The sequence below is a fragment of the Hydractinia symbiolongicarpus genome, chromosome 3, assembly GCF_029227915.1.
Source record: "Hydractinia symbiolongicarpus strain clone_291-10 chromosome 3, HSymV2.1, whole genome shotgun sequence".
NCBI classification, from domain to species: Eukaryota; Metazoa; Cnidaria; class Hydrozoa; order Anthoathecata; family Hydractiniidae; genus Hydractinia; species Hydractinia symbiolongicarpus.
Window position 1 is genome coordinate 17951454 of NC_079877.1, and position 23813 is coordinate 17975266.

The 23813-nt window shown below is 33.8% G+C and overlaps 4 protein-coding genes across 7 annotated transcripts in view; 2 read left to right on the forward strand and 2 right to left on the reverse strand.

The window, feature by feature from the left end:
• Window positions 1-23813, reverse strand: part of LOC130636062 (phenylalanine--tRNA ligase beta subunit-like) — a 74327-nt gene that overhangs the window by 13692 nt on the left and 36822 nt on the right. The window contains exon 1 of one of the 4 annotated variants that reach the window (XM_057445654.1): window positions 4420-4438. The exons of 1 other annotated variant lie outside the window; for it this stretch is intronic. Coding sequence is in view for 2 of the 3 variants with exons in the window: in XM_057445650.1 (XP_057301633.1) it covers window positions 701-878 (178 nt within the window). In the remaining variant the exon portion in view is untranslated. Of the gene's footprint in view, window positions 1-700; window positions 894-3151; window positions 4336-4419; window positions 4439-23813 lie in introns of those variants that run through there. 2 more of the 4 variants (XM_057445651.1, XM_057445650.1) reach the window with 2 other exon arrangements.
• LOC130636065 (uncharacterized) lies at window positions 4867-8444 on the forward strand. The gene is made up of 3 exons (XM_057445659.1): window positions 4867-5130; window positions 5205-5389; window positions 6235-8444. The coding sequence occupies exons 1-3, from the start codon at window positions 4986-4988 to the stop codon at window positions 6814-6816; spliced, it is 912 nt and encodes a 303-aa protein (XP_057301642.1). The 5' UTR covers window positions 4867-4985; the 3' UTR covers window positions 6817-8444.
• Window positions 14762-16624, forward strand: LOC130636902 (ATP-dependent DNA helicase PIF1-like). The gene is made up of 4 exons (XM_057446752.1): window positions 14762-15131; window positions 15189-15622; window positions 15883-16024; window positions 16557-16624. Exons 1-4 carry the CDS (start codon window positions 14762-14764, stop codon window positions 16622-16624), a joined length of 1014 nt encoding a protein of 337 aa, XP_057302735.1.
• LOC130636066 (uncharacterized) lies at window positions 16646-19991 on the reverse strand. Its single transcript, XM_057445660.1, has 5 exons — window positions 19871-19991; window positions 19454-19786; window positions 19152-19242; window positions 18896-18968; window positions 16646-16749 (listed from the first exon to the last, which is right to left on the reverse strand). Exons 1-5 carry the CDS (start codon window positions 19983-19985, stop codon window positions 16726-16728), a joined length of 636 nt encoding a protein of 211 aa, XP_057301643.1. The 5' UTR covers window positions 19986-19991; the 3' UTR covers window positions 16646-16725.

A 23813-nucleotide genomic window follows, 5' to 3' on the forward strand; every position in this document is an offset into this window, starting at 1 on the left:
GCAAACGAACTTCTTGTTTTGTATTCCGAACACAGTAACTCGCTGATAGCAGTATTGTATCGACAACCTGATGATGCAATGCATGGTCACCCATCAGGTTCGAAAGAGTTTAAAACGATGATTAATGATTTGAGTAATACTCTTAATAGCTTTAGTGGCAAATTCCCAAATGTGTTTCTTTGTGGTGACTTCAATTTGCCAAACATAAACTGAGAAGCCCATATGATTTCTTCCAAGTCAAATGAAGATAGAGAAATGTCATTAGATTATATGAATTTTTTAAATGAATTCCAACTTGTGCAATGCATTCATAAGCCTACACACAACCGTGGCAATGTGCTTGATCTGCTTATAACAAATAACAAGGAACTTATTCACAGTTATAAATGCATACCTTCCTTACCATCTGTATCCCACCATACTTTAATTTAAGTGACAACTCATTACGACCCAATCGTTCTGTTAAAAAATTATAAGTTGAGAACAGCACATACATCATTTGATGTATTTAATTGCTTTGATGAGTCTATAGACTGGGAAAATATTAACAACAAACTCAACTCTGTTGCCTGGGACATGATGTTGAAAGATATGAACCCCGAACAACTACAAAATATTATAGATAAAATTTTACTTCTGTCTGAAGAACTAGTTCCTAAAAGGAAAGTGTTTACAAGGAAACAAGATAAACACTACATACCAAGAGATCGTCGTGTACTAATGAGGCAGCGTCGTAAGCTTATAAAGCGACTGTCCAAAACTTTTAAATACAAACAAGTGAAAGAAATAAAAGAACGATTAGTTGGCATTGAACTTTCTCTGCAGCAGTAATATAAAGAAAGCAGACAATCTCTAGAAAAGAAAGCAATTTCTTCCATTAAAACAAACTTAAAATATTTTTATTCCTATGCGCAAAAACATAGTAAAACAAGGTCCAGAGTAGGTCCATTATTTAAACAGAAGTTAACTGATGATTGCAAAGAAATGGCTGACCTCCTGCAACAATAATTTGTGGGTGTATTTAGTAAGCAACATAATTCAACAGCCGATGCTAATGATTTAACTTGTACTATTTCTGTAATGACAGATGTTGCACTTACCACTGATGACATAATTGAAGCAATTAACACTCTATCTGCTAACTCGGCTTCCGGTCCACATGGTGTCCCTGCTATATTTCTTAAAAATTGTAAGAATGCTGTGGCAACTCCACTTCTTATGTTTTGGTCAAACTGTCTCAACACAGGTGTAACACCTCTGCTTTTGAGGACTGCAAACATTGCCCCCATTTTCAAAGGAGGTGACCAAGGCGAAGTGGGCAACTATCGACCAGTTGCCTTGACTTCACATGTTGTTAAAATATTTGAAAAACTTATAAAAAAGAACATAGTTGATCATCTTGTACAGTACAATCTCCTTAACAACTTACAACATGGTTTTAGAGAAGGTCGTTCCTGTTTATCACAGCTACTGACCCATTATGATACAATCCTATCCTTTCTTGAAGCCGGTTCAAATTTAGATACAATTTACTTAGATTTTAGCAAGGCATTTGACAAAGTGGACCACTCCATCCCAGTTGCTAAACTGAAGCAACTAAGATGGAGTGGTTCAACAGCAACATTCCTTAAAGACAGAATACAACATGTTTAATTCAATGGTGTAAAATCTATACCCGCTAACGTTGGATCAGGGGTTCCACAGGGGTCTGTTCTTGGCCCACTGCTTTTTCTAATCATGGTTGGTGATATCAATCGGAACTTAAAATATTCTTTAGCATCCAGTTTTATAGACGACACACGAATTCTGAAAGAGAGTAATGGCCTCATGGACACCTTTAAACTCCAAAGTGATCTAAATATAATTTATAAGTGGACAACTGAAAATAATATGAAACTCAATAGGTGTAAGTTCGAGCACCTAAGTTATGGAAAGATTGAGTCTTTGAAACCACTCTCTGTATATCTAAGTAATACGTCAGAAAAGATTAACAAAAAAATCACTGTGAAGGACTTAGGAGTTATAATGTTGAATGATTGCAAATTTAATAAGCATATCTCAAACCTTATATCAAAGGCAAACAGGATAACTGAATGGATATTACGAACATTCGAGAGCAGAGAAAAAAACGTGATGATGACTTTTTGGAAATCATTAGTTATTCCCCACCTTGACTATTGTTCCCAGTTATGGTCTCCAATAATGAAAGGACAAATACAAGACATAGAAATGGTGCAAAGAAACTTTACTAGAAAAATCCTTGGAACTTAATGTATTTCGTACTGGGACGCACTAAAAAGATTGAATCTGTATTCTCTGGAGAGAAGAAGAGAACGGTATGCCATAATTTACATCTGGAAAGTGATTGCAAAAATAGTACCAAACTTTGGTCAGGAAACTGGGAAAGGAGGCATCACATGGTACACGAATGATCGTTTGGGTCGAAAATGTGTTGTTCCTGTAGTGAAGAAAGGGCCATTCTATAAGATTCATTGTGCTAGCTTGGCTGTCCAAGGAGTACAATTGTTTAATGGTCTACCAAAAGCAATACGCAACCTATCTGATTGCAGCATAGACTGTTTCAAGTCGAAATTGGATTGCTTTCTTGCCACTGTTCCTGATGAGCCACTGATACCAAATTATGTTCAGTTTCGAAAGGCCAACACGAACAGCATCATTGACATGATGAGCATTGGACTCGCTGAGTTGGATGTGTGAAGATCTCACAAAATCTACTTCAAAGTATTCAAAGTAAGTATATTTTTAAAATTACGCTAGCTAAACTTTTAGTCGATACCATTTAGGAAAATTAATAAAAACAAGGTAGAATACGCTTGTCGTAAAACCCTCATCCGTTACGAATTTTAAATAAATGATTTTAACGCTGCGAAAGACTTTAAATATTGTCAACTAAACCATAGTCTGTTATAAGAATTTGCACTTAAACTTAGATCTTCCTATAAAACTGCGCAAAAAACATTAAAAGAACATTAAAATTGTTTGTTTCAATATTTTAAAGGAGAAGAATAACTTGACATATAAGTTTCGAAACAGCGCAAGTATAACCTGCTTTAAAACTTTCAAAACAATACAAGTATATTCTGTACAACTTTCAAAACAGCACAAGAATAATTCTTGCTGTATAACTTACAACACAAGAGAAATTCTTGCTGCATAACAGTTAAAAACAAGTTTTTGAGCATGCAAGTATTTTTATCTTTTCACCTTGCGAACTATTTTATTTTTCCTTCACAACTAAAAAATAAACTGCGTGCGTTATGCGAAAGTACATAGAAAAAAATGGTTGTTGTAACACCCTCCTCCGTTGTTAATTTTAATTAAGTTTTTTGTTGTTGTTCCGACTATACATTCTGGATAAAATTATTAACAATAAGCTACTATCAACTTTGGCCATAGAACATCTAATTAAATTGGAGTCGCCTAAGTAAAAATGTCCGATACACCAATTTAAAAATTCTTACAAATTTCATGTGCACGACTTTTCTCGGGCCCCACCTTTAATGTCACGTACACGACCGGTGCCCGATGCCAATCGTGCACATCATATTTTAGGCCTGGCAGTTTTCTACGTACATGTAAAGCCTTCCTAAATCATTCTCTGACTTCATACTTTGCTTTTTTCTTAATTTCAATAATTTCAGAAAGCTATCACAGACATAAAGAAAACAAAATTTGCATGTGCAATTAATCGCACGTCTAAACAAATCTGTGCACATGCGATCGCACGCCTCTCACGAAATGGCCTGACATAGATTATTACCCCTTTCCCAACTTTGGTTTTTCACTCTGGTAATAATCCGTCATGATGTAGGTCACAACATTTGGTATAGGTAGCTTATATAATTCTCAAAAAATAAGTAAGTTTTGAAAACTCAAGTTTTTTGGCTATTAAGAGCAAGTATAGGGGTATAATGAATGAATGAATGAATGAATGAATGAACGAAATAAACATATATTTCAGTTTACTAGGAGATAAATACATTATTGATTAAAAATTATGTTCAGTAAAATCCGGAAACTGCCAAAGTTAGCAGAGCTCGAAGTATGACAGCCACTGTGGACAATACAAAACACACAACTTTACACAGACAACACTACAAAACAAGACGGACAATCGAAAAAATGTGAAAAAAAATTGCAATTGCGAATCCCAAGAACAAAAGTGGTGTGAAAGTGATTGTGAACAATAGTAATTTTAAGTATAAATAAATTAAACATAATTAGACAAGAATGTATATATGCCTTATTAAAGATTAAGTCTATGCAAGGGGAGATCTAAAAGTCTTATTCCAGTTTACTGTTCAACAGATCCGTTAATAACAATCTATCATTTATCAATCAGCTTAATTGTTCGTTTTCCGTTTTCCGACTCATAATTTTATTGCATTTTTTTTTTACCTTTTCATAAAAAAAAAAACATAACTGTACTATTAACTCTTGTCTTCTTATGAGACTAACTTTACTATATTTTGCTGGATCTAATTTTTGTAGCTTTGAGGCATGCGCTATGTGAACGTTGCACCGGCTGACGTTAGAATATCAGAATAAATTGATATTTAAGATGTTTTCATTACGTGTTAAAAAATTAACTTCAATTAATTCTGACTAACGAGGAAGCAATAAACTGGGGCGACAGGTAAGCTAGAGCTTAATATATTGCAGTATTATGCGATATTACGTTGGTTAAGGCTGAAATACACTATCATTTTTCAATGATCATTTTCTAATTATCATTGAAAAATGACAGTGTATACAGAAGAAAATGTCATTTTTTACACTCTCATTTCCAATGATCCTTAAAAATTAAAAGTTGAACATGTTCAACTTTTAATTTTTCAATGACATTTTTTTTCTATTGTTTTAAATCGAATCCATGGTTTTCGCACACGTGTTTGTTGCACGCGATGTAGTTTAGGCGTAAATATAGATAAAAACAAAGATTTGAACAAGTAATTCACCCGAGAATGAAGACGCAAAAAGCGACCGAAAATTTTGTTGAGATTTGGAGAAGCCAGCCCAGTTTGTGGGATGTTAAATCCCCTTTCTATAAGGACAGAAACGAGAAGGCAAAAAGTTATGAGATATTCAAAGGTAGACTAGGAATGGAAGGTTTGTGTTATTTCGAATTGTTTGGATGAGAAAAGAAAAACGTGCATGTTTTTATGATCTGTTTTTCTTTTTAGAGAAAGTAGTGAGGAGTAAAATAAATACACTGCGAAGTTATTTCAGCGCAGAATTGAAGAAAGTAAACAACAGCAACAAAAGTGGAGCAGGACGAGATGATGTTTACGAAAGTAAATGGCCATACTTTCAGTCCTTGCTATTCCTACGTGACTCCATCGTCCCAAGAAAAACAACTTCTTCGCTGGTGGGTATAAATTTCAGACAAATTTTTCTTGCCATGGAACAGCACCGGTGGAGTTAAAGTACGCACAAAATTTATCCCTGATATCTTTCGCATCATTTTTGTAGTTGTTGCTTCCAGCGAAATTAATCGACTCCATTCCTCTTTGTGTTTGTGAACGCCATTCACCACTGTGGACGGAACCATTTTCCAAATTTTCAACATCAAATGACCCTGGTGGTGAATACTCTGAGGGTGTTTTCTCACAAAGAAAATTGTGAAGTGCGCAACATGCTAGCGTGACTTTCTCTACATTTTCGGGTGATAGCAACATTGGTGACAAAAAAACGCGAAATCTATTTGCTAATATCCAAAAAGCATTTTCTACTATACGGCGCGCTCTGCTTAATCGGTAGTTGAAAATTCGTTTCTCACGAGATAAGCCTCGAAACGCATAGGGTTTCATGATATATTTTTTTAGCGGAAAAGCATCATCTGCGACTATGACATGTGGTAGTAAATATTCCCCGTTTCCTACTAACCTTTGGGGTGGAATATTGACAACGTTGTCGTGTATGGCTTTTGAAAGTGTAGAATTTTGATACACCTCTCCATCACTAATCCTGCCGTTGCAACCCACATCAACGTAAATAAATTTGTAATTTGCGTCGACAAGGGCGAGCAGAACAATGCTGAAAGTGCCTTTATAATTGAAATAAAACGATCCACTATTTTTTGGCTGCTTTATGACAATGTGCTTGCCATCCATAGAACCAATACAATTTGGAAAGTTCCAAAGTTGTTCATACTGCGACGCGATTTTTCGCCATTCCTCCTCTGTACATGGTGTCTAAACAAATTTATTATAGGAATTTGACTACAATGAAAATACAGCTGACAAGGAGAGTGGGTCACTTCAAAATTCACCAATAACCCTCCAAGAATGGGTCATGGAGGATGAAATTGACGTGTGTACAACCGATGTGACATCAACGAAGAAGCCTCTCCCCAAAAAACGAAAAGTTTCCCCGAAATCTTCAGAAGATCACATGTTGAAGCACGCGATATCAGTTCTGGAAGAAAAACGCGGGAAAACACTGAGTGCAGATGAACTCTACGGTCGCACTCTTGGAGAGAGTCTAAAAGCCATTCCAGACAGAATGCAAAAAGAATACCTTAAAGTGAAAATACAGGAGCTCCTTTTTCAAGCTCAGATGGGATTACTCGCCGTACCCTCTTTCAGAACACCGACCGTTCAATCTCCGATCCCAAGGAACTCTTCAACACATGCCACACAAAGTTACCCACCCTTTGTGTCTCCGCCGTTATCGCCTGTTTTACAGAATATGTACCGACACCCAGTGAAAATATATCAAAACACTTTTCAGAGTCGAGAAAGTTTGTCAGATCTTAATCCAGAAAGTGAGGGCTTACAAAGTGCAGGGTATTAATGTGTGACTGCTTGTTTAGTACGTTATTTAAATTACTGAACGAAATATATATTTACCTTGAAGTATTTTTCTTTTAATCGCATGTAAATAGCTTTGCAAACTTCAGGGATGAACTGTGACAATGTACTTTTGTGAACGCGAAATAAATACTGTAATTCGGCGTAATTTATCCCACATGATAAAAACTTCAAAGTTGCGGCTACTTTGACTTTAGCAGGAATTGGGTCTCGCAAATGCGTTGTTTTTTTCTCAATGTCAACTTCTATGAGATTTAGGAGCTCATCAAAAATATTCGGCGGCATTCTTAAAAATCGCGTATACTCTGCAATTTCCTCTACACGCAGTTCATACATGAGAGTATTGTAGATGCCAAGTTCATTTCGCCTATTTAACCACGGCTTCACCCATACATTTCTTTGCTTTCTTTTCCTACGTTTGTCTCTCTTTTTTGATAAAATATACACAACAACAGCAGCTGCTATTTCTTCTTCAGAGTCCATGTTGCAAAGAAAACATGCTCAAGTTTCATGTTTTTAATGATAGTGTATTCGCGCCAAAATTTGTCATTTTTAATGTCATTGGAATGTATCATTGGAAAATGATCATTGAAAAATGATAGTGTATTTCAGCCTTTATGGATTATTGACAGAAAAATTATGTATTTTTTATGTAACGACAGAGAGTATTATGAAGGTATTATGCAGTATTATGCGATATTACGTTGCTATGGCCATCAACAGAAAAATTATGTATCTTTTATGGATTATGAAGGTATTATGCAGTATTATGCAGTATTATGCGATATTACGTTGGCTATGGATTATTGACAGAAAAAGTATTTATTTTTTATGGAGCGATAGAGAGTATTATGAAGGCATTATGCAGTATTATGCGATATTGCGTTGGTATGGCCATCGACGGAAAATTTATGTATTTTTTATGAATTATGAAGGTATTATGCAGTATTATGCAGTATTATGCGATATTACGTTGGTTATGGATTATTGACAGAAAAAATATGTATTTGTTATGGAGCGATAGAGAGTATTATGAAGGCATTATGCAGTATTATGCGATATTACGTTGGTAAGCCATCGACAGAAAAATTATGTAACTTTTATGAATTATGAAGGTATTATGCAGTATTATGCGATATTACGTTGGTATGGCCATCGACAGAAAATTTATGTACGCAGCGACAGAGAGTATTATGAAGGTATTATGCAGTATTATGCGATATTACGTTGGTATGGCCATCAACAGAAAAAATATGTATTTGTTATATAGAGAGGATGTCGGATAATGCGGTTTCATTTGTCGGGTCCATTTGGTTGGAGAAGTATGACTGAACGTCTGTCGGTTTTTTATGTCGATAAAGTATGAAGGTTGTTAGTTATGTTGTACGTCGTGTGTCGGGACCACTTAGCCCGGTGCTAAATGAAGTCGTTGCCATTAATACCGATCATTATAAAAAACTAGTCGATAAGGCCCGTGGACAACCTCGTTCCCAGGGCATTTTGTATCTTTTCTGACCCTGGGACGGCGATACGAAGATGTTCGTATCGCCGGCTCAAACGTTGAAGCAAGAATATCAAAAAAATTTGATATTCTTGCTTCATTGCTGCATCCACGCTTGCTTCATGACTTTTGTAGTGTGAGCAGGTAATGCAAGGTGTGCAAGTGAAGCAAATAGTAAAAAACAAAAAACAAAAAAGCAGAACTTTCATAACAACAAATATGGCGAAGTTGTCAGGAAATGTACAATTTTGTATGATAAATCTGATAAAGCCAAAGATACCCCAAAGATAAAAACAAAAGATTCCGAGCTTGATAATGAATTGTTAAAGATAATTGTTCAGCAGGAGAAATAGCTTTTCTAAATCGAGTATCATTCTTTGCTATCGATGGACCAATAACATTTAAGAGGTACTGGAAAGACTCAGGCTTCAGTTATTACTCAGTTATTATATAAAACAAATTCTTTCCACAAGCTTAAGCTATAAAATTATATAAAATTCTAACTTGAAATAAGATTCTCTGTCCCCAAGCACCACTTCGTGAACCAGCGTATGGTAAACACCACGTTGTTCACGATGCTTAAAAATTTTGCGAACCCATACTTTTCTTGAAATATTTAGAGTTTTTTCTCGTCGCTTGTGCCGTCGTTTTTTCAACAACAAATATTCCAAAATCATAACTAAATATCCTCTTCATCCATGTTTAACAAAAGAATGCAAGTGATCTTCTTGCGCTAGTGTGATCTACTTGCTTCGCATCTTGCTTCACTTCTTGCTTCGCACTAAATGCGCATGCTTACTTCACTTGCTTCTGCATCTGCTTCATAAGTGTGACACAGGCTTAAGAGGCGCTCCAAGAAATTTTACTATAGTGGATTGATAAATAAACATAAAAACGATGCGAAGAAAACTTGGAGTATAATCAATGAAGTAATAGGTAAAACAAAATTAAGCAAAGAAAAACTTCCAAAAAGGTTAAATATTTATGGAAATAAAATCGAGAACAAGTGTCTAATAGCTGAGGAGCTTAATGATTTTTTTGTAAAAGTGGGTTCAAATCTGGCATCTCAGATTGAAACTAACAATTTGAGTTTTGAATCCTTTCTCACTGTTAATAACACACAAATGGAAAAAACGAATTAAGTGAAACTGAATTATTCAAAGCGATCGACTCACAACAATCAAATAAAAGTCCAGGTTTTGATAACGTAAATAGTAACGTTGTAAAACAAACAAAAAATGCTATAAAAATTCCCCTAATGCATATATTTAACCTTTCCCTGCTGCAAGGATATTTTCCTGAAAAACTTAAAATTGCAAGAGTTTTACCAGTATTATTATCTATTAATAATATAAGTAAGCTTTAAGTGCAAGCTTCAATAAATTTCTACTTTTTAAATTTTTTTATGTTGTTTATATATTTACCCTATGTGATGCGTGTGAATGGCGAAACTAAAATTCACAATATTTACGTCATATCACAACTTATCTTATGTCTGCCAGATTAGATAGAATATCTTGAGGACTTGGTATTCTATCTAATCTGAAAGACATGTGAATTTGAACATACCTTGCCAATGAAATTAAAAATTTACAATTAATTTAAATTTGTGTGTGCTGCGATTTTTAAGAATATAACATAGCTGCATAAATATTTAGTCATGAAGAAAATATGCACGCAATGAATCACTTTTACTTATTTTTGGGTTCGACATTGGCCATCACTCGACAGAGTATAAAAAAGAATAAACTCGACAGAGTATTAAAGCTAGATATTTAGACAATCAGATATTCAGACTTTAACTATAAAATGAACTTACCGAACTTTAAATTGAATTTATTGAAACGAACTTTTTTGGTAAACCTATTCCTTACTTATTGGTGAACTTACTGATTTTATTAAACCTGCTGCAAAATTATGTGCTTTTTAAATAATATGACAGAGGTTTGTCTAGTTTTTAAAGGTTGTTTTTCTCGGCCACACGTCACCACTTCTATTGTGAACCCCACGTATAGAAACTGCTGTCGTATGGTTCTTTTACTTTCCGGTGTTGTGTAAACTAATCCTGGACCCTACTCTGTCGTTAAAGTCGGTACAGGGATCTTTTCATCAAGGGGATGTCAGGCTTGGAACTTTTATTGGTACACAATGTATGTGTAATTCCCTGTTTGCGATCGTTTCGTCGGTTAATAAAAAGGTTTCTTTTTAGAACCCAGGTGATCTTGATCATATCCTCTGCGAAGGAAAAAAGTTGTACACAAGGCTAGGTTACACAAACCAGTACTTGAGTACAAGTGACCTCCCACAAAACGAGGTCATACAAATACAAGTTTAAAAAATATTTCTCATATTGTTACAGATAATAGCACTACTTTACGTACATTTCATAATTCATCACATTCCGATAAAGGACAAGAAATGTTGGGCATTATAAGCGGCGTTAGTTTTGCTATAATTTGAGGTCACCCACAAATTTATTTATTTGATCCTCATAGCCGAAATAGTTTTGGACAAAAAAACAGAATGTGGTACATTAGTACTTTTAAAGTTTGATTCATTATAACAAGTTGTTGAAAACTACACACGCGAAGTATATGTGTCCCCTGGTCAAGGAAGGTGTCTCGAAACGTAGTGTTTTAAAATACTGACAGTTGTCAGTATTTTAAAACATTGCGTTTCGAGACAGATGGATATCATTATGCTTTCCATTTGTAGAAAAAGAAAACTAGATCAGAACAGAAAGTACCGTAATCCGAAAGAGGCCGAGTAAAGCAAAAAGAGTCAACAAACACATATAGCAAAACAGAACACGGCAAAACTAAACTAAAAGAGTGGATAGGCAAATATCAAAAGACGGAACAGGGCCAAGCTAAGCAAAGAGAGTCAATAGGCAAATATCAAAAGAAGGAACAGGGCCAAGCGAAGCAAAAAGATTCCATAACTAAATATTGTAAAATTGAGCAGGGTCAACAAACGCAAAAAACTGCAAAGAAACGACATGCAGCCCAAGAAGGTAAAGCAACTAAACGCAAGCGTGTTAACACTTTGCCCGATTCTAATGCAAAAATAAACCAATTTAAAAAATGCATTGAGAACGGACCATTTTTTATTTGTATCATATGTAATCGTTCTTTGTATAAGCGGTCAATTATATTGTTTCGTCATGTCGATTTCAGAAGAGCATTTCCGTTTCACAATAGAAAGTTTTGATGGAAAAGAATACATATGTACAACATGTTATTTAAAACTACAAAAGGAAAAATTCCTTCCCAAGCTGTATCTAATAATCTTCAAATGTTTGATCTCCCAGAATCAATGACACTACGACGATTGGAAAAAATCGTTCTTTTCAAAAGAATTTTATTTAAACGAATCAGGTCAATGTCCCAAAATAAAAGGGGCAATCTGTAATGTTCCAATAAAAGCTGATGAAATAAGAATGGATAATAATGGTGTAGTGCAAGTGACGTTGAGGAAAAAACTGAATTTCAAATCTAACGTTTACTTAGAATCTGTAAGGCCAGATGTTATTCGAAAAGCCCTGTATTATCAAAACTGGTTAACCCTCTTTATGCAAGCATTAAAATTAATCTCACAAACATACCACCTTCCTGGATTAATTTAACATCTGAACATGAAACTAGACATATAGGTGAATATTTATCATAGCACATCCGTATTTCATTCTCAACAGAGAATGCTTCACCCCGATCAGACCTCTGACCATGACGGGCGAGTATAGTGCGTGTAAGTCATATTGAACAAGAACTATTTTGTTCATCACTAACATACTGCCAAGCAGTATGTTAGTGATGAACGTGTGATGAACGTCTGCGGCTCCCAGTTCTGGGGACCGCGGATCGAATCCCGCTCGCTGCTTGACAGTATGTTAGTGATGAACAAAGTAGTTCTTCTTCAATATGAAACTAGAGCAAGTGAAAATGAAATGAACATTGACTTTGCAGTAGAATCGACACCAAGTAATAATATTAATTATATAAAAACTAAGAATGAAAAAAGATTACTCTGACGATAGCGAAGAAGAGAATGATAATCCGTTAAACGAACATCTCTTGCCTTACCAAGAAACATCTTTTGTTCCAACTATTCCACATGAACAAATTGACGACAGAAATATTGTTATTGCTCCAGGCAAGAATAAAATTCCAATACCAATAATTTCTGATGAGCATTGTGAAAAACTTTCCCACCCTTATGTATTTTCAACAGGTAAATACGGATATCACACGAAAAGAAAAGTACCACTTTCCCCGACAAAGTATTTCAACCAAAGATTATTGAGTTATAGACAGAAGTTTGCCTCAGATACTGACTATATATTTTTTGCTCATGCAGTGAAGCAATATCTTACTTTGAATAGTCGCATATATATCGCTATGCAAAAAACTAAAGTGGACGGTCATAGCTAGAGCAGGAATGATGTCTTCAAATTTTAAAGAAAGAGTTAAGTCGTTTATAGCCAGTGACGACGCTTTTACGTTTATGAACACGTTGAAAGGAACTCTTGCATACTGGAAACGATTTTTTTTTGAAGTTTTGGCTATGGTAAAATAGCTAGGACTTCCAACGTTTCTTATGACTTTGTCTTGTGCAGATTTAAGATGGAATAAACTGGTTAAAATTATCACTAAATTACAAGAAAAATGACAATCTAAATTACTATCAACGAAACGAGATTCTTTAAAACAATAGTTGTCTACGGACTGTTAGGTCTAGTAAACTACTACGCCATTAGAGTTAAATTTCAAGTAAGAGGAAGCCTACACATCCACTCTTTATTATGGGTTGTTAATGCACCAATTTTACGTAGCGATAGTAAGAAAGAATATATTGCCTTTGTGGATAACGTAGTTAAATGACAGATTCCTGGTAAAGAAAGCAACCCAGTTCTTCACAAACTAGTTTCGACATATCGAACACATTCTCATTCCAAATCTTGTCGTAAATATAAGAACAAGAATTGTTGATACTCTTTTGGGAAATTTTTTACAGACCATTCAATTGTCGCTGAGCCTTTACCTGAAAACATCTCTAAGGAAGAAAGGGAAACACAATTAAAGGAAAGGAAGACTATACTAGAAAAGGTAAAAACTTACATAGATTCAAATTTGCATCCAAGATTAAACAATATTCTTCATCCAGATGAATTTAATTATACTAATTAAAAAGGTGATACCCTATGTTGGAACAAATGGCCTATGTTGGAACAAATGTGTTATGCTGAGTTCTTGTCAAACTACTCTACGGAAATAAAACCGAAACCAAAAGATAAAAATGACAGCCAATCAGAAGTACTTAAAGAAATAATAGCTGATACTCACATGGAATCTCCTTATCCGAAAAATCTACCTCATATGTCCTCAAAAGAAATGTTATCTTTACGAACAGAAAAATGTGTTCTAAGGTACCATGTGCATAGTCGAGAGAAAAATCTAGAAGGGTATGCACATCATTTGCTCTTTATGTTTTTTCCTTTTCGCCAGGAAGCAGAATTGCTAAGCAAAAACTCAGGTACTTATTTAGAGAAATTATTGGTGTATTAGAAATTATAAATACAAATAAAAGAATATGCGAACCATTCGGTGAACTTGTTGAAGAAGCAATGGTAAATTTTCACACGAATGTAAATAATCTTGATTCCTTCGCTGAACAAGAAAATGACGATAGTTTTGATGACATGAGTAATACAAATTACCATAGCAATGACAAAGTTCCAAATAAAAACCGAAAACGTCCCAGTTATTGGGGACACTTTTTCATTGGTTTGTAAACCTAGAATTTCCGATAATGAACTCCATGAAAAAATTCGAAAATTAAATGAAACTCAAAGGCAAGTTTTTAAAGTCGTATATGATTGGGTTAGAACTTACACAAAAAGCTTGGCATGTAACGCACACCATAAAATTGAGCAGGAAGTGCAGGTTGTGGAAAGTCACATTTGATGAAAAAAATTTCTGACATGCTAAATAAAGCGCTTTCTTATCGTGCAGGGAACTTAGAAAAAGATAAGATTCTTATTCTGGCGCCCACTGGTGTTTCTGCCAATAATGTAAAGGGAAATACAATACATTCAGCCTTAGGTATACCAGTTGAAAGCTTTACTAAAAACATTTCTAAGTTGAGTGATAAAAAGAGATGCATGTTGCGAAATAAGCTTTTAGAGCTAAGCATTATCGTAATAGACGAAATCTCAATGGTTTCAAACAAGCTGCTGTTGCACATTCACCAACGGCTAACTGAAATATTTGGATGCGCAGTTGACATTCCATTTGCAGGAATATCTGTTATAGCATGTGGGGATTTCAACTTCCACCAATTCAAGCAAGACCAATTTATGCACACTATAAAGATGTACTATTAAATCTTTCGCATTGCTGGAAATAAGATTGCTGAACTAACCCAAGTTATGAGGCAGCGTGGTGATCAATGTTTGATTAAATTATTGAACAATATCAGAGTGGGAAACTTAGAAAAGCAACACGAAGATTTACTAAATTCAAAATTTATTTTTCAAAATAACCCAAACTACCCCAAAGATGCGATTCATATCTTTGCTGAAAACCAACCCGCCTCTGAACACAACAAAAAAATGCTGAACAGTACAGCATCGGATGAAATAAATATCGAGGACATTGACAAAATTACAGAAAATATTCCTGTGTCAATGGTGCAAAAAATCCATAGCCGCACTCAAATTGAGACAAGTGGACTAGCTCAAAACCTCCTTTTAAAACTTAACGCGAGATTGATGTTGACATTAAATATCGACATATCAGGTAAACTTATTAATGGACAGATTGGGACTGTTCATCATATAAAAACCGATTGATTAGGAAAAGTAACAAAAATATATTTGAGAGTGGAAGACAAAAGTACAGGAGTTAAAGCTATGAGAACAGATCCCTATGCTCTGCAAGAAAATGTTACTCCAGTAAGCAGGATAGAAAAGGAAATCAAATTTAATAAACAGAATCTAACTTCACCTACTATAAAACGAATGCAGTTCCCACTAATGCTGTCATGGGCCTGTACTGTTCACAAGATTCAAGGAAAAACGTTTTGCAAAATTGTTGTTTGTTTTGATTTAATAAAGCAACGAGCCTTTCACTCAGGACAAATCTATGTTGCATTAAGTCTAGTCACAAGCTTAGAGGGTTTATACCTAAGGGGGACATTTTCCAGATCAGCTATTAAATCAGACACACTAGCAACCGAGCAATACAATTACATACGAGAATACTCAAAATTGACATCAAAAGATGCTGGCGTAATTAGTGAAAATCTATTATAGTAGCTTTGCTTAATACAAGATCCTACAACAAACATAAAAATGATATTAAGTCCGACCGCGTTCTCATGAAAAGGGATTTATTATGCCTAACAGAAACTCAAATACCATTAAACTCCCACTGCGACACAAAACTAGACTACTTTACTTTATTTCCAAACAACAATGTGAATAGGTTTTCTAGTCTTTTAGTTGGTCATAATGAAATTATAGAATTTTTGATATTGTAAAAATTCCAGGTGCAATATTTTTTAACTGACGAAGAAAACATTGCAACCTCTCCAATTCATACATCTGGTTCACTTATTGACCACATCTATGTCCATGCGAATGTTCTCAACACTTTTAAAGTCGATACATTCGTCAAAAATGTAAATTTCAGTGATCAGGACGCAGTCAGGATTAAACTTTCTCTAACATGATGTTTATGAAATCTTCTAAAAGGCCTACTTCAAATCAATTTCGTCCTCAGAACGAAGAATATATACGCTGGGTTGACTTTATTGTTTTCTTTTTGTTTTCAAGCTTGCTAAACTTTGGTTGCAGATAACATGCATGACGTTTTTGTTCTCTAAGGATAGCCTGGCACTATGCTAATGGCGGAAATCTTCAATACAACGGGCTTCTTGTTGGAGTGTTAACTTTGCTGCAAAACTTGCAGTGAATGTTGTAGCTTCTTCTATTCTACTCTACCGAGCTATTCAAAAACTTGTAGAAACATGGGCGCTGTTAGTTTTCGAATAACATACAAAATTTCAGCTGACATTCATTTCTGCTCTAAGTTTATTTTTCATCGGGTCAATCTTTCTTCTTGGCTACCTATTTTTAAATTCTAAATTCACTTGTTTGCTCAGTTGAGTTTCTTTTTTTATCTTACTTACCACTTTGATTTGAGCCTTATGTTTCTTAAAAGTGTATGAGTTGAAGGGCCTAACATCGCAGATTTGTATTCAAACTATCGAAAAGTTTGTCCAGTTTTAACGTAAAAGTAAGGCCCTATCACAAAATGTTTGCAATTTTTATTATTTACAAAAAAATACATGTAGTTTTGATATTTCTTCCGACATCTAGAATGTGCATTTTCAGTAATGCATGCGACTTTTGGGCTAAAAAGAAGAGAGTAAGAAAGTTAAAATGATCGGACAATTTTCATAATTGCGCCACTAGGAGAACTTTTCCTTATTATCAAGAAGGTTTTCAGTTTGAAGGTTTGAAGACCAAAATTTATACAAAAACAATTACAAGTAAAATTTTCAAAGTCACTTTATTATGAAAAAAAAAAAACTTTTGCCACTGGATAGAAGACGAAAAGAGGACGCAAAAATTGTTATTATTTCAAACTGAATTTTAGTTTATAATCTGGTAAATTTTATAAACAGTCTAAATGTGTCATTCAATCATTTGAATAGTTTTTTTTAAAATTGGAATTGTCTTGTATTTTACAAAATGCGTCAAGGAGATATTCCATGTTAAAATTAGCAAAAAAATCAAATCCTTTTATTCTTCACCACAAATTGTGCAATGGAAGAAACTCTTTGAAATTATCTAAGCGTTGTGATATCAAAGTTTTGCGAACTGTAACGTAAATGCTTTACAACGAATTCGTTTTGCGGTAGTAAAGTCGTTTGTTTTTGTTCAATAGCCGAAGTCACACGAAGATTGGTTTTGATTACCTAAAGCTTAAAAATAGTTAAATGTCTACGTTATAAAGTAATTGGACTATGCGACTTTAGGTACATTAATTACTTTCGGAGTAGTTATTCTTAGTTTAAGTACTCTTAAATATGGGGGTGCTTAAATATGGGGGTGCATAAATATGGGGGTGCATAAGATTTTTCTTTATATTTTTGTCTGCAAAATATCACAAGGCCTTGAAATTTTCTCGCTAGAAGTGGGGCTATTTTTTAATTGGTCAACACCTAGATAAAAATGCGATGGATACCTTTCCAGCAATAACAAAATTTGTGCACTAGATATATTTCCACTATTTTGGGGACATGAGGTTATTAAATTGTGCGTCCAACAGATTATACCGCTCCTTAAAAGTAGATCTATGTTTTTGCAAATGAAAACGCCTTGCTATAAATTATATAACCTATCAGTCCTAATTGTAGTCAATTCAGAAAACTAAACTTTGAATGATTCTTTTAATTCATTAAGGTTCCAAACTGATAAAACTCAAGTGTGCATCCGACAGATTTTCACTGGTTTTTATGTGTTTATGAAGCTCATTTCTACGCAACTATGATTTTTTGTAAAAATTGGTATTGTGGAGAACAATGCTTTTCAATGTAGATACTTGTGTTCCGAGCTTAATGTTCAACAATATAAAATATGTTGGACGCACACACTCTATTCACTTCAAAAAAAAAAAAAAAAAAAAATAAACTTAGCTAAATATATAACCTTACTTGACTTTTAAACTTATAAATAATGGTTCGACATTTCGACGCTTCCTATTTCCCTTTAATTTTGTTTCCATGATGTTTTTCTAAATTATCCGGAAATCTGTTGGACTAACATACTGTTTATTTTAAAAATTAAAACATCTGTATTAAATTATGCTCAATAAAATTTTCCTGGAATGCAAAACACAGTGGTCCCCAACTATTTTTTATAAAATTTTATCTTTTTTACGGGTTGGATATTTTTTGTATTTTTGTGCGTCCAACATTGTGCGTCCAACAAAATTATTAGCAAATATCTATTATTCTATATATATATTTTTTAATATCATAAGTTCCATGAATCTTTTAGGTGAAAAGTCTGTCTACATGATAAGGTTTCTTTCATTAATCAGATTTCCACCTGTATTCCTTAAAATTCGATAAAATTTGAGAAAGAAATCACATTTTACTTTTTCAAAATATTATCGTGTTCGTCCAACAGATCGTCTTTTATCGTTATTTCCAGCTTAGAAACAAATTAAATATTGTATTGTATAATATTTTTGTGTTTTATCCATGGTAACAATTTCGGAGTTGAAATACATTTATTAAGAAGTTAGTAGTTCGTTTTTTAAAACTTTTGAATGTGCGTCCAACAGATTTTTGAATTAAATAATAGCCCCAAGTCAAGTATTACAAATTACTTCGACTCATTTTTTCTATCCTTTTATATTTTCCTTCAAGTTGTGTCATTATGACGCGAGAAAGAATAAACAGGAAACATAAAAGTAATTTCGATGCTGACAGAATGTTTCTTAAAACGAACATTTTTTTTTATTTTCAAGAACAAAACATTTCCAGTTACCTTTTGTGAGTCTGAACAATTCTCTTCATCAGAAGATTGTTTCTTGTTTTTCTGTGGCATCACAAGCGAGTATCTAATAGGGAAGATTAAAAAAAGACATTTCTTCGAGCTTAATAATATCACTTTTAAAGTAACAGTGAGCTAACGTAGGTCGGATGCCGTATAATTTCGTAAAATTAATAAACTAAAGGTATTAGTTTTGTCTTTTAAAACTCACCCTCACTTAAGAGATTCAAAGTAATAACTCTAAATTTACCTTTTATAAAAAATGACGACAGCCCACATTGTGCCGGCCATGGCTGCACCAAAAGCACACACCACCACCACCAAATAAGCAGTAACATATACTAAATTATTTACAAATAAAGCAGATTAGGCACATGCCTCTTAAATAAGCGACCTTTCGAATAAGACGTCTAGTCTAAAAACTTTAAAATTTACTACGTGGCCGGGCGCTCAATTGGCGTATTACAGTATAGATCAACATAGATCATGTAGGATCGATACACTGCTTTACAGAACAAACATTAAAATATCTTGAAACTTTTCAAAATATACCTCGTCTGTTCATTTCGTTACGGATTATCAATGCTAACTGAGTTCCAGAAGAATCGAATGAAGCCGTTGCATTTCCCACCGAACATTTTTCCGCATCGTAACATGTAACGCCGTAACAGGTTTCGTTTTTCATATATGCAATGTTACAATGTTTCGTCGCGCAACACAACGCCATGCAATCTCCCATTGTGGGTACTTGACCGAGTAAAGTGTAATTCTTCGGATTGATGCCTCTCTTTAAAGAATGATCTTGAACAATGTCACTGTGAAATATATTATTCTTTTTACACACTGGATGTGTATTCTTGGATGGAATTGTCAGTCTTCTCACAGCTGTTTGGAAAAAAGCAAACACGCGCTTTAGAGCAGGGAGAAAAAGAAATGTATACACATATTCACAGAAAAAACACAGCCCACCTTGAGTTGAGAGAAGCAGTATTGAAAAATAACAGTATATGCGTAGCATATTTGCAGTAGTATAAGCCGCCTCCATTTTAAATATGCTGCAAAGAGCCATTTGTATGTGAAGCATAACTTCGGCATTAAAACTATTCATCAGGCTAGAACAATAAACCACCAGTCTTTAAAAAAGAAACCACATTTTCAAATAGATATTTTTTCTTATAATTTAAAACACCAGTCCTAAACAATCTAGGCGCTGTAAAAAAGATTTTAAGAATTTTACCAAATTTATGTTCGCTTTTACGTTCCTTACATTGATTCACTTTCGATAAAAACTCGTTTGGGGTTGTTTGCGTATTACAAAATGTATACGTGTTGCATCATTTCAAAAAATAGTATTTTCGCCATTTAGTTTTTTCTTATTGTTATGTGACAACAATGATAAAAAGGAACATTTACGACAGAGACCTGATATATAGAACTCTCATTAGCTGAAGAAAGTTAGTTGTATGCAATGGTTGCTTCTGAGCCCCCACAACATAAAATGCGTAATGAGATATTATTTATATATTTTACTAGGCTGTAAGGTCAAATTTTTCTATGCGCCGTTCGACCTTCTAGCTGTATACAACGTTTCCTTAAATTCTATACAGTTTCAACGAGGGGTCGTGCAACTTCTAACTCCAAGCCATTCTCTAGCTATTGTCATTTTTGTGATAAATAGTATAGCCTTTTTTTCGGCCAATTTCGCAGCAAACCAAAACACGGCACAAAGACCGATTTTTTTCACAATTTCTATCTTTAAAAATCAATAACTTGGGGCATGGTAAGAACTTATAATTTTACAGTAGATAGCACATTTGTAAAAGAAAAAATGTATTAATTTTTGATGGTTTATTTTTAGAAATCACATAATGATGACGTCATAGCTTAAATATTACTACAAATCGCTCTAAAATGCGCAAGAAAGTATACAACAACAAAGTAAACAATTTATAAACTGCAATCTTAACGTTAAACAAAGTTTATTAAAGTGTACGAAATTTCGGACAAGGGTGTAAATTTGCAGACCAGATAGAAAAAATGACGTCATAGTTAAAAAATCTTTCAAATTTTATGAAAATGCAAAGAACGTTCAAACACCACAAATTAGCAACTATTCAAAAAGTTTACAAACACTCTTAAAGAGTGAAAAATATCTGACAAGAATGTAATTTGCTGACCAGATAGTAAAAATGATGCTGTAGCTCCACGCTCGTCCCTTGGGTTTTTTGACTTTTGATATGAAAGATGACGTCGAAAAATACCCTGGTATCGTTGACCGGATTTTTACATGTGATTGGCTTTCACAATTTCGCATAATTATGATTTTTTTCCTTAGTCAGCACTTTTTCAGCTTAATAATAATGGTGCATGAAGCGGTGATCAATCAGTTTTGTAAACAAAACTTAAAGACAGCAAAATTTATAAAAAACATTTTGGTGTTACCTACATTAAGAAAGAATAGTAGACTGCTGAAATAATAAAAGAACAGCCCTGTCTTTTTAAAAGTGTTCGTAGCTAGCTATAAGCTAGCTAAAAAAAGGTTGCTATGTGCTTAGCACGTAGTACGTGATGAAAAACCTACTTCAGACGTGCTGATAACAGCTATCCTTTTGTATTTTAGCTTGGTACTTTGTTTACATTTAGCCAGTTATTAGCTAGCTCAACTTTTTCAATGTCTGCAAATTACGTTAGGATTAGGGACTTTATTCCACCGTAAAATGCAATAGCAACATATTTGTTTAAAATCAGATGCACAAGAATAAATCCTACAAATATGTATATTTCTGGGGACCCTATTTTCAAAAAATTATCAAATATTTACTTAAATTAATGAATTTATTCAAGAAAAAGAAAAAGTTAGCGACTCTGAGAAATCTATAAATTTCAATAATACCTTAACCATATTCATGCAGAGACAGGTAAAAATTTAGAGCTTAAAAAGACGATGATTTCAAAAGGTCTCCTAAATTCTTCTCAAATGTCCTCATTTTTTAAAAAAATTTAGGTTTTTTTCTAAATCTCCTCAAAAGTTTTGACATTTGGTTATTTTTTATATATAGCTACTAGTTTTTATATTGTTTATTTTGAATCACCACAACTTGTGGTTGTTGTGGTCTGCAAACACTTATCTTTTGTAAGAAAATACCGAGATGCCAGACTGTGTGTTCCTTCATTTTTACAAGTGCAAGTTTTTTACCTTCAAATCTTCTCAAATTTTGTTTTGAAAAAAACAGAGTGAGAACCCTGACCAATCAAGCATGCTACATAATTTTATTCATCTGACAATTTCAATCATGAGAATTGGTCATGTTTTTTGCACATGCATCTTTGTCAAAATTGATATACTATCAAAAATCGTTTATCGGTGTCCCCGAAAGCTACCAAATTCAGAAACTCAGGAACTATGATAATAGTGGAAATATTTTTTGACTATAAAAACAAGCTATAGCAAGGTTTTAGTCTTTATTTCAATTTTATTTTTTGAAAAAGTTATGGTTTCCAACAAGAAGTATTTTATAGCTCACTTTACTGGACCTTAACATCTTTTTTCCACTTAAAGAAAATTTTCCATGGTATCAAATGGAGGTACAGAAGAAAAATTTTTGTACTTGTATCTTCCATTTCATAATATTGCGCATTTTTATACAGAAATACACACACTCCTGACAAAATGAAATAACCTGATTGGCTAAACAATTCTCTACTTGTCTTTTTCGCACACAGCGCAAAGAACAACTTAAACTCGATTCTACTTTGCTCAGAACAGAATAGACAAGAATATTTTATGTTCGTGTGACGTAAACATTAAATGCTCAGAAATTTTTCTGTTTCTTTCCATTCAGTACTTATACTCATACTTGTATTCAGATTAAGGAGATATTTTAAACAAGAGTAGAACGTTTTATCTATAAAAACTTTTTTCATAAATATGATTTGAAACGTAGCTAACAATGAACTATCTAAGTTTTCAGAAAGTACCTAGCTAGCAAAACTATATTAAAGTATTACTCAGGCTACTACTTTTTGTGCGCCAAAATTTCTCTTAAAACTTTCTGTGAAAATGTTTTTAAAAAACACGTTTTTGTCATCGGCGCCTTTTATTTTAGTAAAAGTGACCAAGGATCTCACGTTTTCCATTTCTTAGACTTTGTAAAGGTCTATCTTCACTATTTAGACAGAAAATTCCTCAAAGTGAGGAATCAAATCACTAAATTTCGAGATTTTGCACTAGTAAACAAGTTTAAAAAGTGCTGCTTTTGTAAAAATAAGGCTGTTTTTTCTAATACTAATCTCGTTCGTATTGAGGACGTTTGGATAATCGAAGCAAAATGCCTAAATTTGAATGAAATGTGACATTTTTATCACTACCCATGACGAAAAATGTCCAACATACCTAGGAAATCATGTTTGAGCGTTTATCTCAGTTTGGAAATGCTTCTTTCAACTTGTGTTAAGTTATCTCGTTTTCACCTATGAAAATAAACGAACAAATGTGCAACTTAGCTATTTTTGTCTCAAATCCATTTAAAAATATGACCTACTTCAGTGACATTGTAAGGCTTACTGAAAGCAAGTTACATGATTGATCAATTTAAATCTAGTTGTGGGTGTAATAAATAATGCATAAAAAATCTGCAAAAGGTTATTAAAAAAACTTAAAAACGTGCAAAAAGCTTTGGTTTTGTCGTTCAAATATAACTTTACAAGAGCAAAAGTTTGTTATAAACCTCTAAAACAACTGTTCGGCTCTTGACAATGAAGATTTTGTAAATAAGGAGTTAAACAAGCTACTTAAAAACGGATGAATAAAAGAGAGCCACATGTTGTTAATCCACTGATCGTTAGTTCGTCAAAAAATAAAAAGAGACTTATTCTTGACCTGAGACATGTAAACAAACAAAGTAATTGTTGG

Coding starts and splice junctions, on each gene's coding strand:
- LOC130636065 (XM_057445659.1), top strand. CDS start 4,986: ATGAAGACGCAAAAAGCGACCGAAAATTTTGTTGAGATTTGGAGAAGC. Junction 5,131..5,204: donor AGGTAGACTAGGAATGGAAG/GTTTGTGTTATT, acceptor TTTTCTTTTTAG/AGAAAGTAGTGAGGAGTAAA. Junction 5,390..6,234: donor GAAAAACAACTTCTTCGCTG/GTGGGTATAAAT, acceptor AATTTATTATAG/GAATTTGACTACAATGAAAA.
- LOC130636902 (XM_057446752.1), top strand. CDS start 14,762: ATGAGGCAGCGTGGTGATCAATGTTTGATTAAATTATTGAACAATATC. Junction 15,623..15,882: donor TGACATCAAAAGATGCTGGC/GTAATTAGTGAA, acceptor TAAAAATTCCAG/GTGCAATATTTTTTAACTGA. Junction 16,025..16,556: donor CGTCAAAAATGTAAATTTCA/GTGATCAGGACG, acceptor GTTTCTTAAAAG/TGTATGAGTTGAAGGGCCTA.
- LOC130636066 (XM_057445660.1), bottom strand. CDS start 19,985: ATGCTTCACATACAAATGGCTCTTTGCAGCATATTTAAAATGGAGGCG. Junction 19,787..19,870: donor ACTGCTTCTCTCAACTCAAG/GTGGGCTGTGTT, acceptor TTTTCCAAACAG/CTGTGAGAAGACTGACAATT. Junction 16,750..18,895: donor ATTGTTCAGACTCACAAAAG/GTAACTGGAAAT, acceptor TCTTCTTTTTAG/CCCAAAAGTCGCATGCATTA.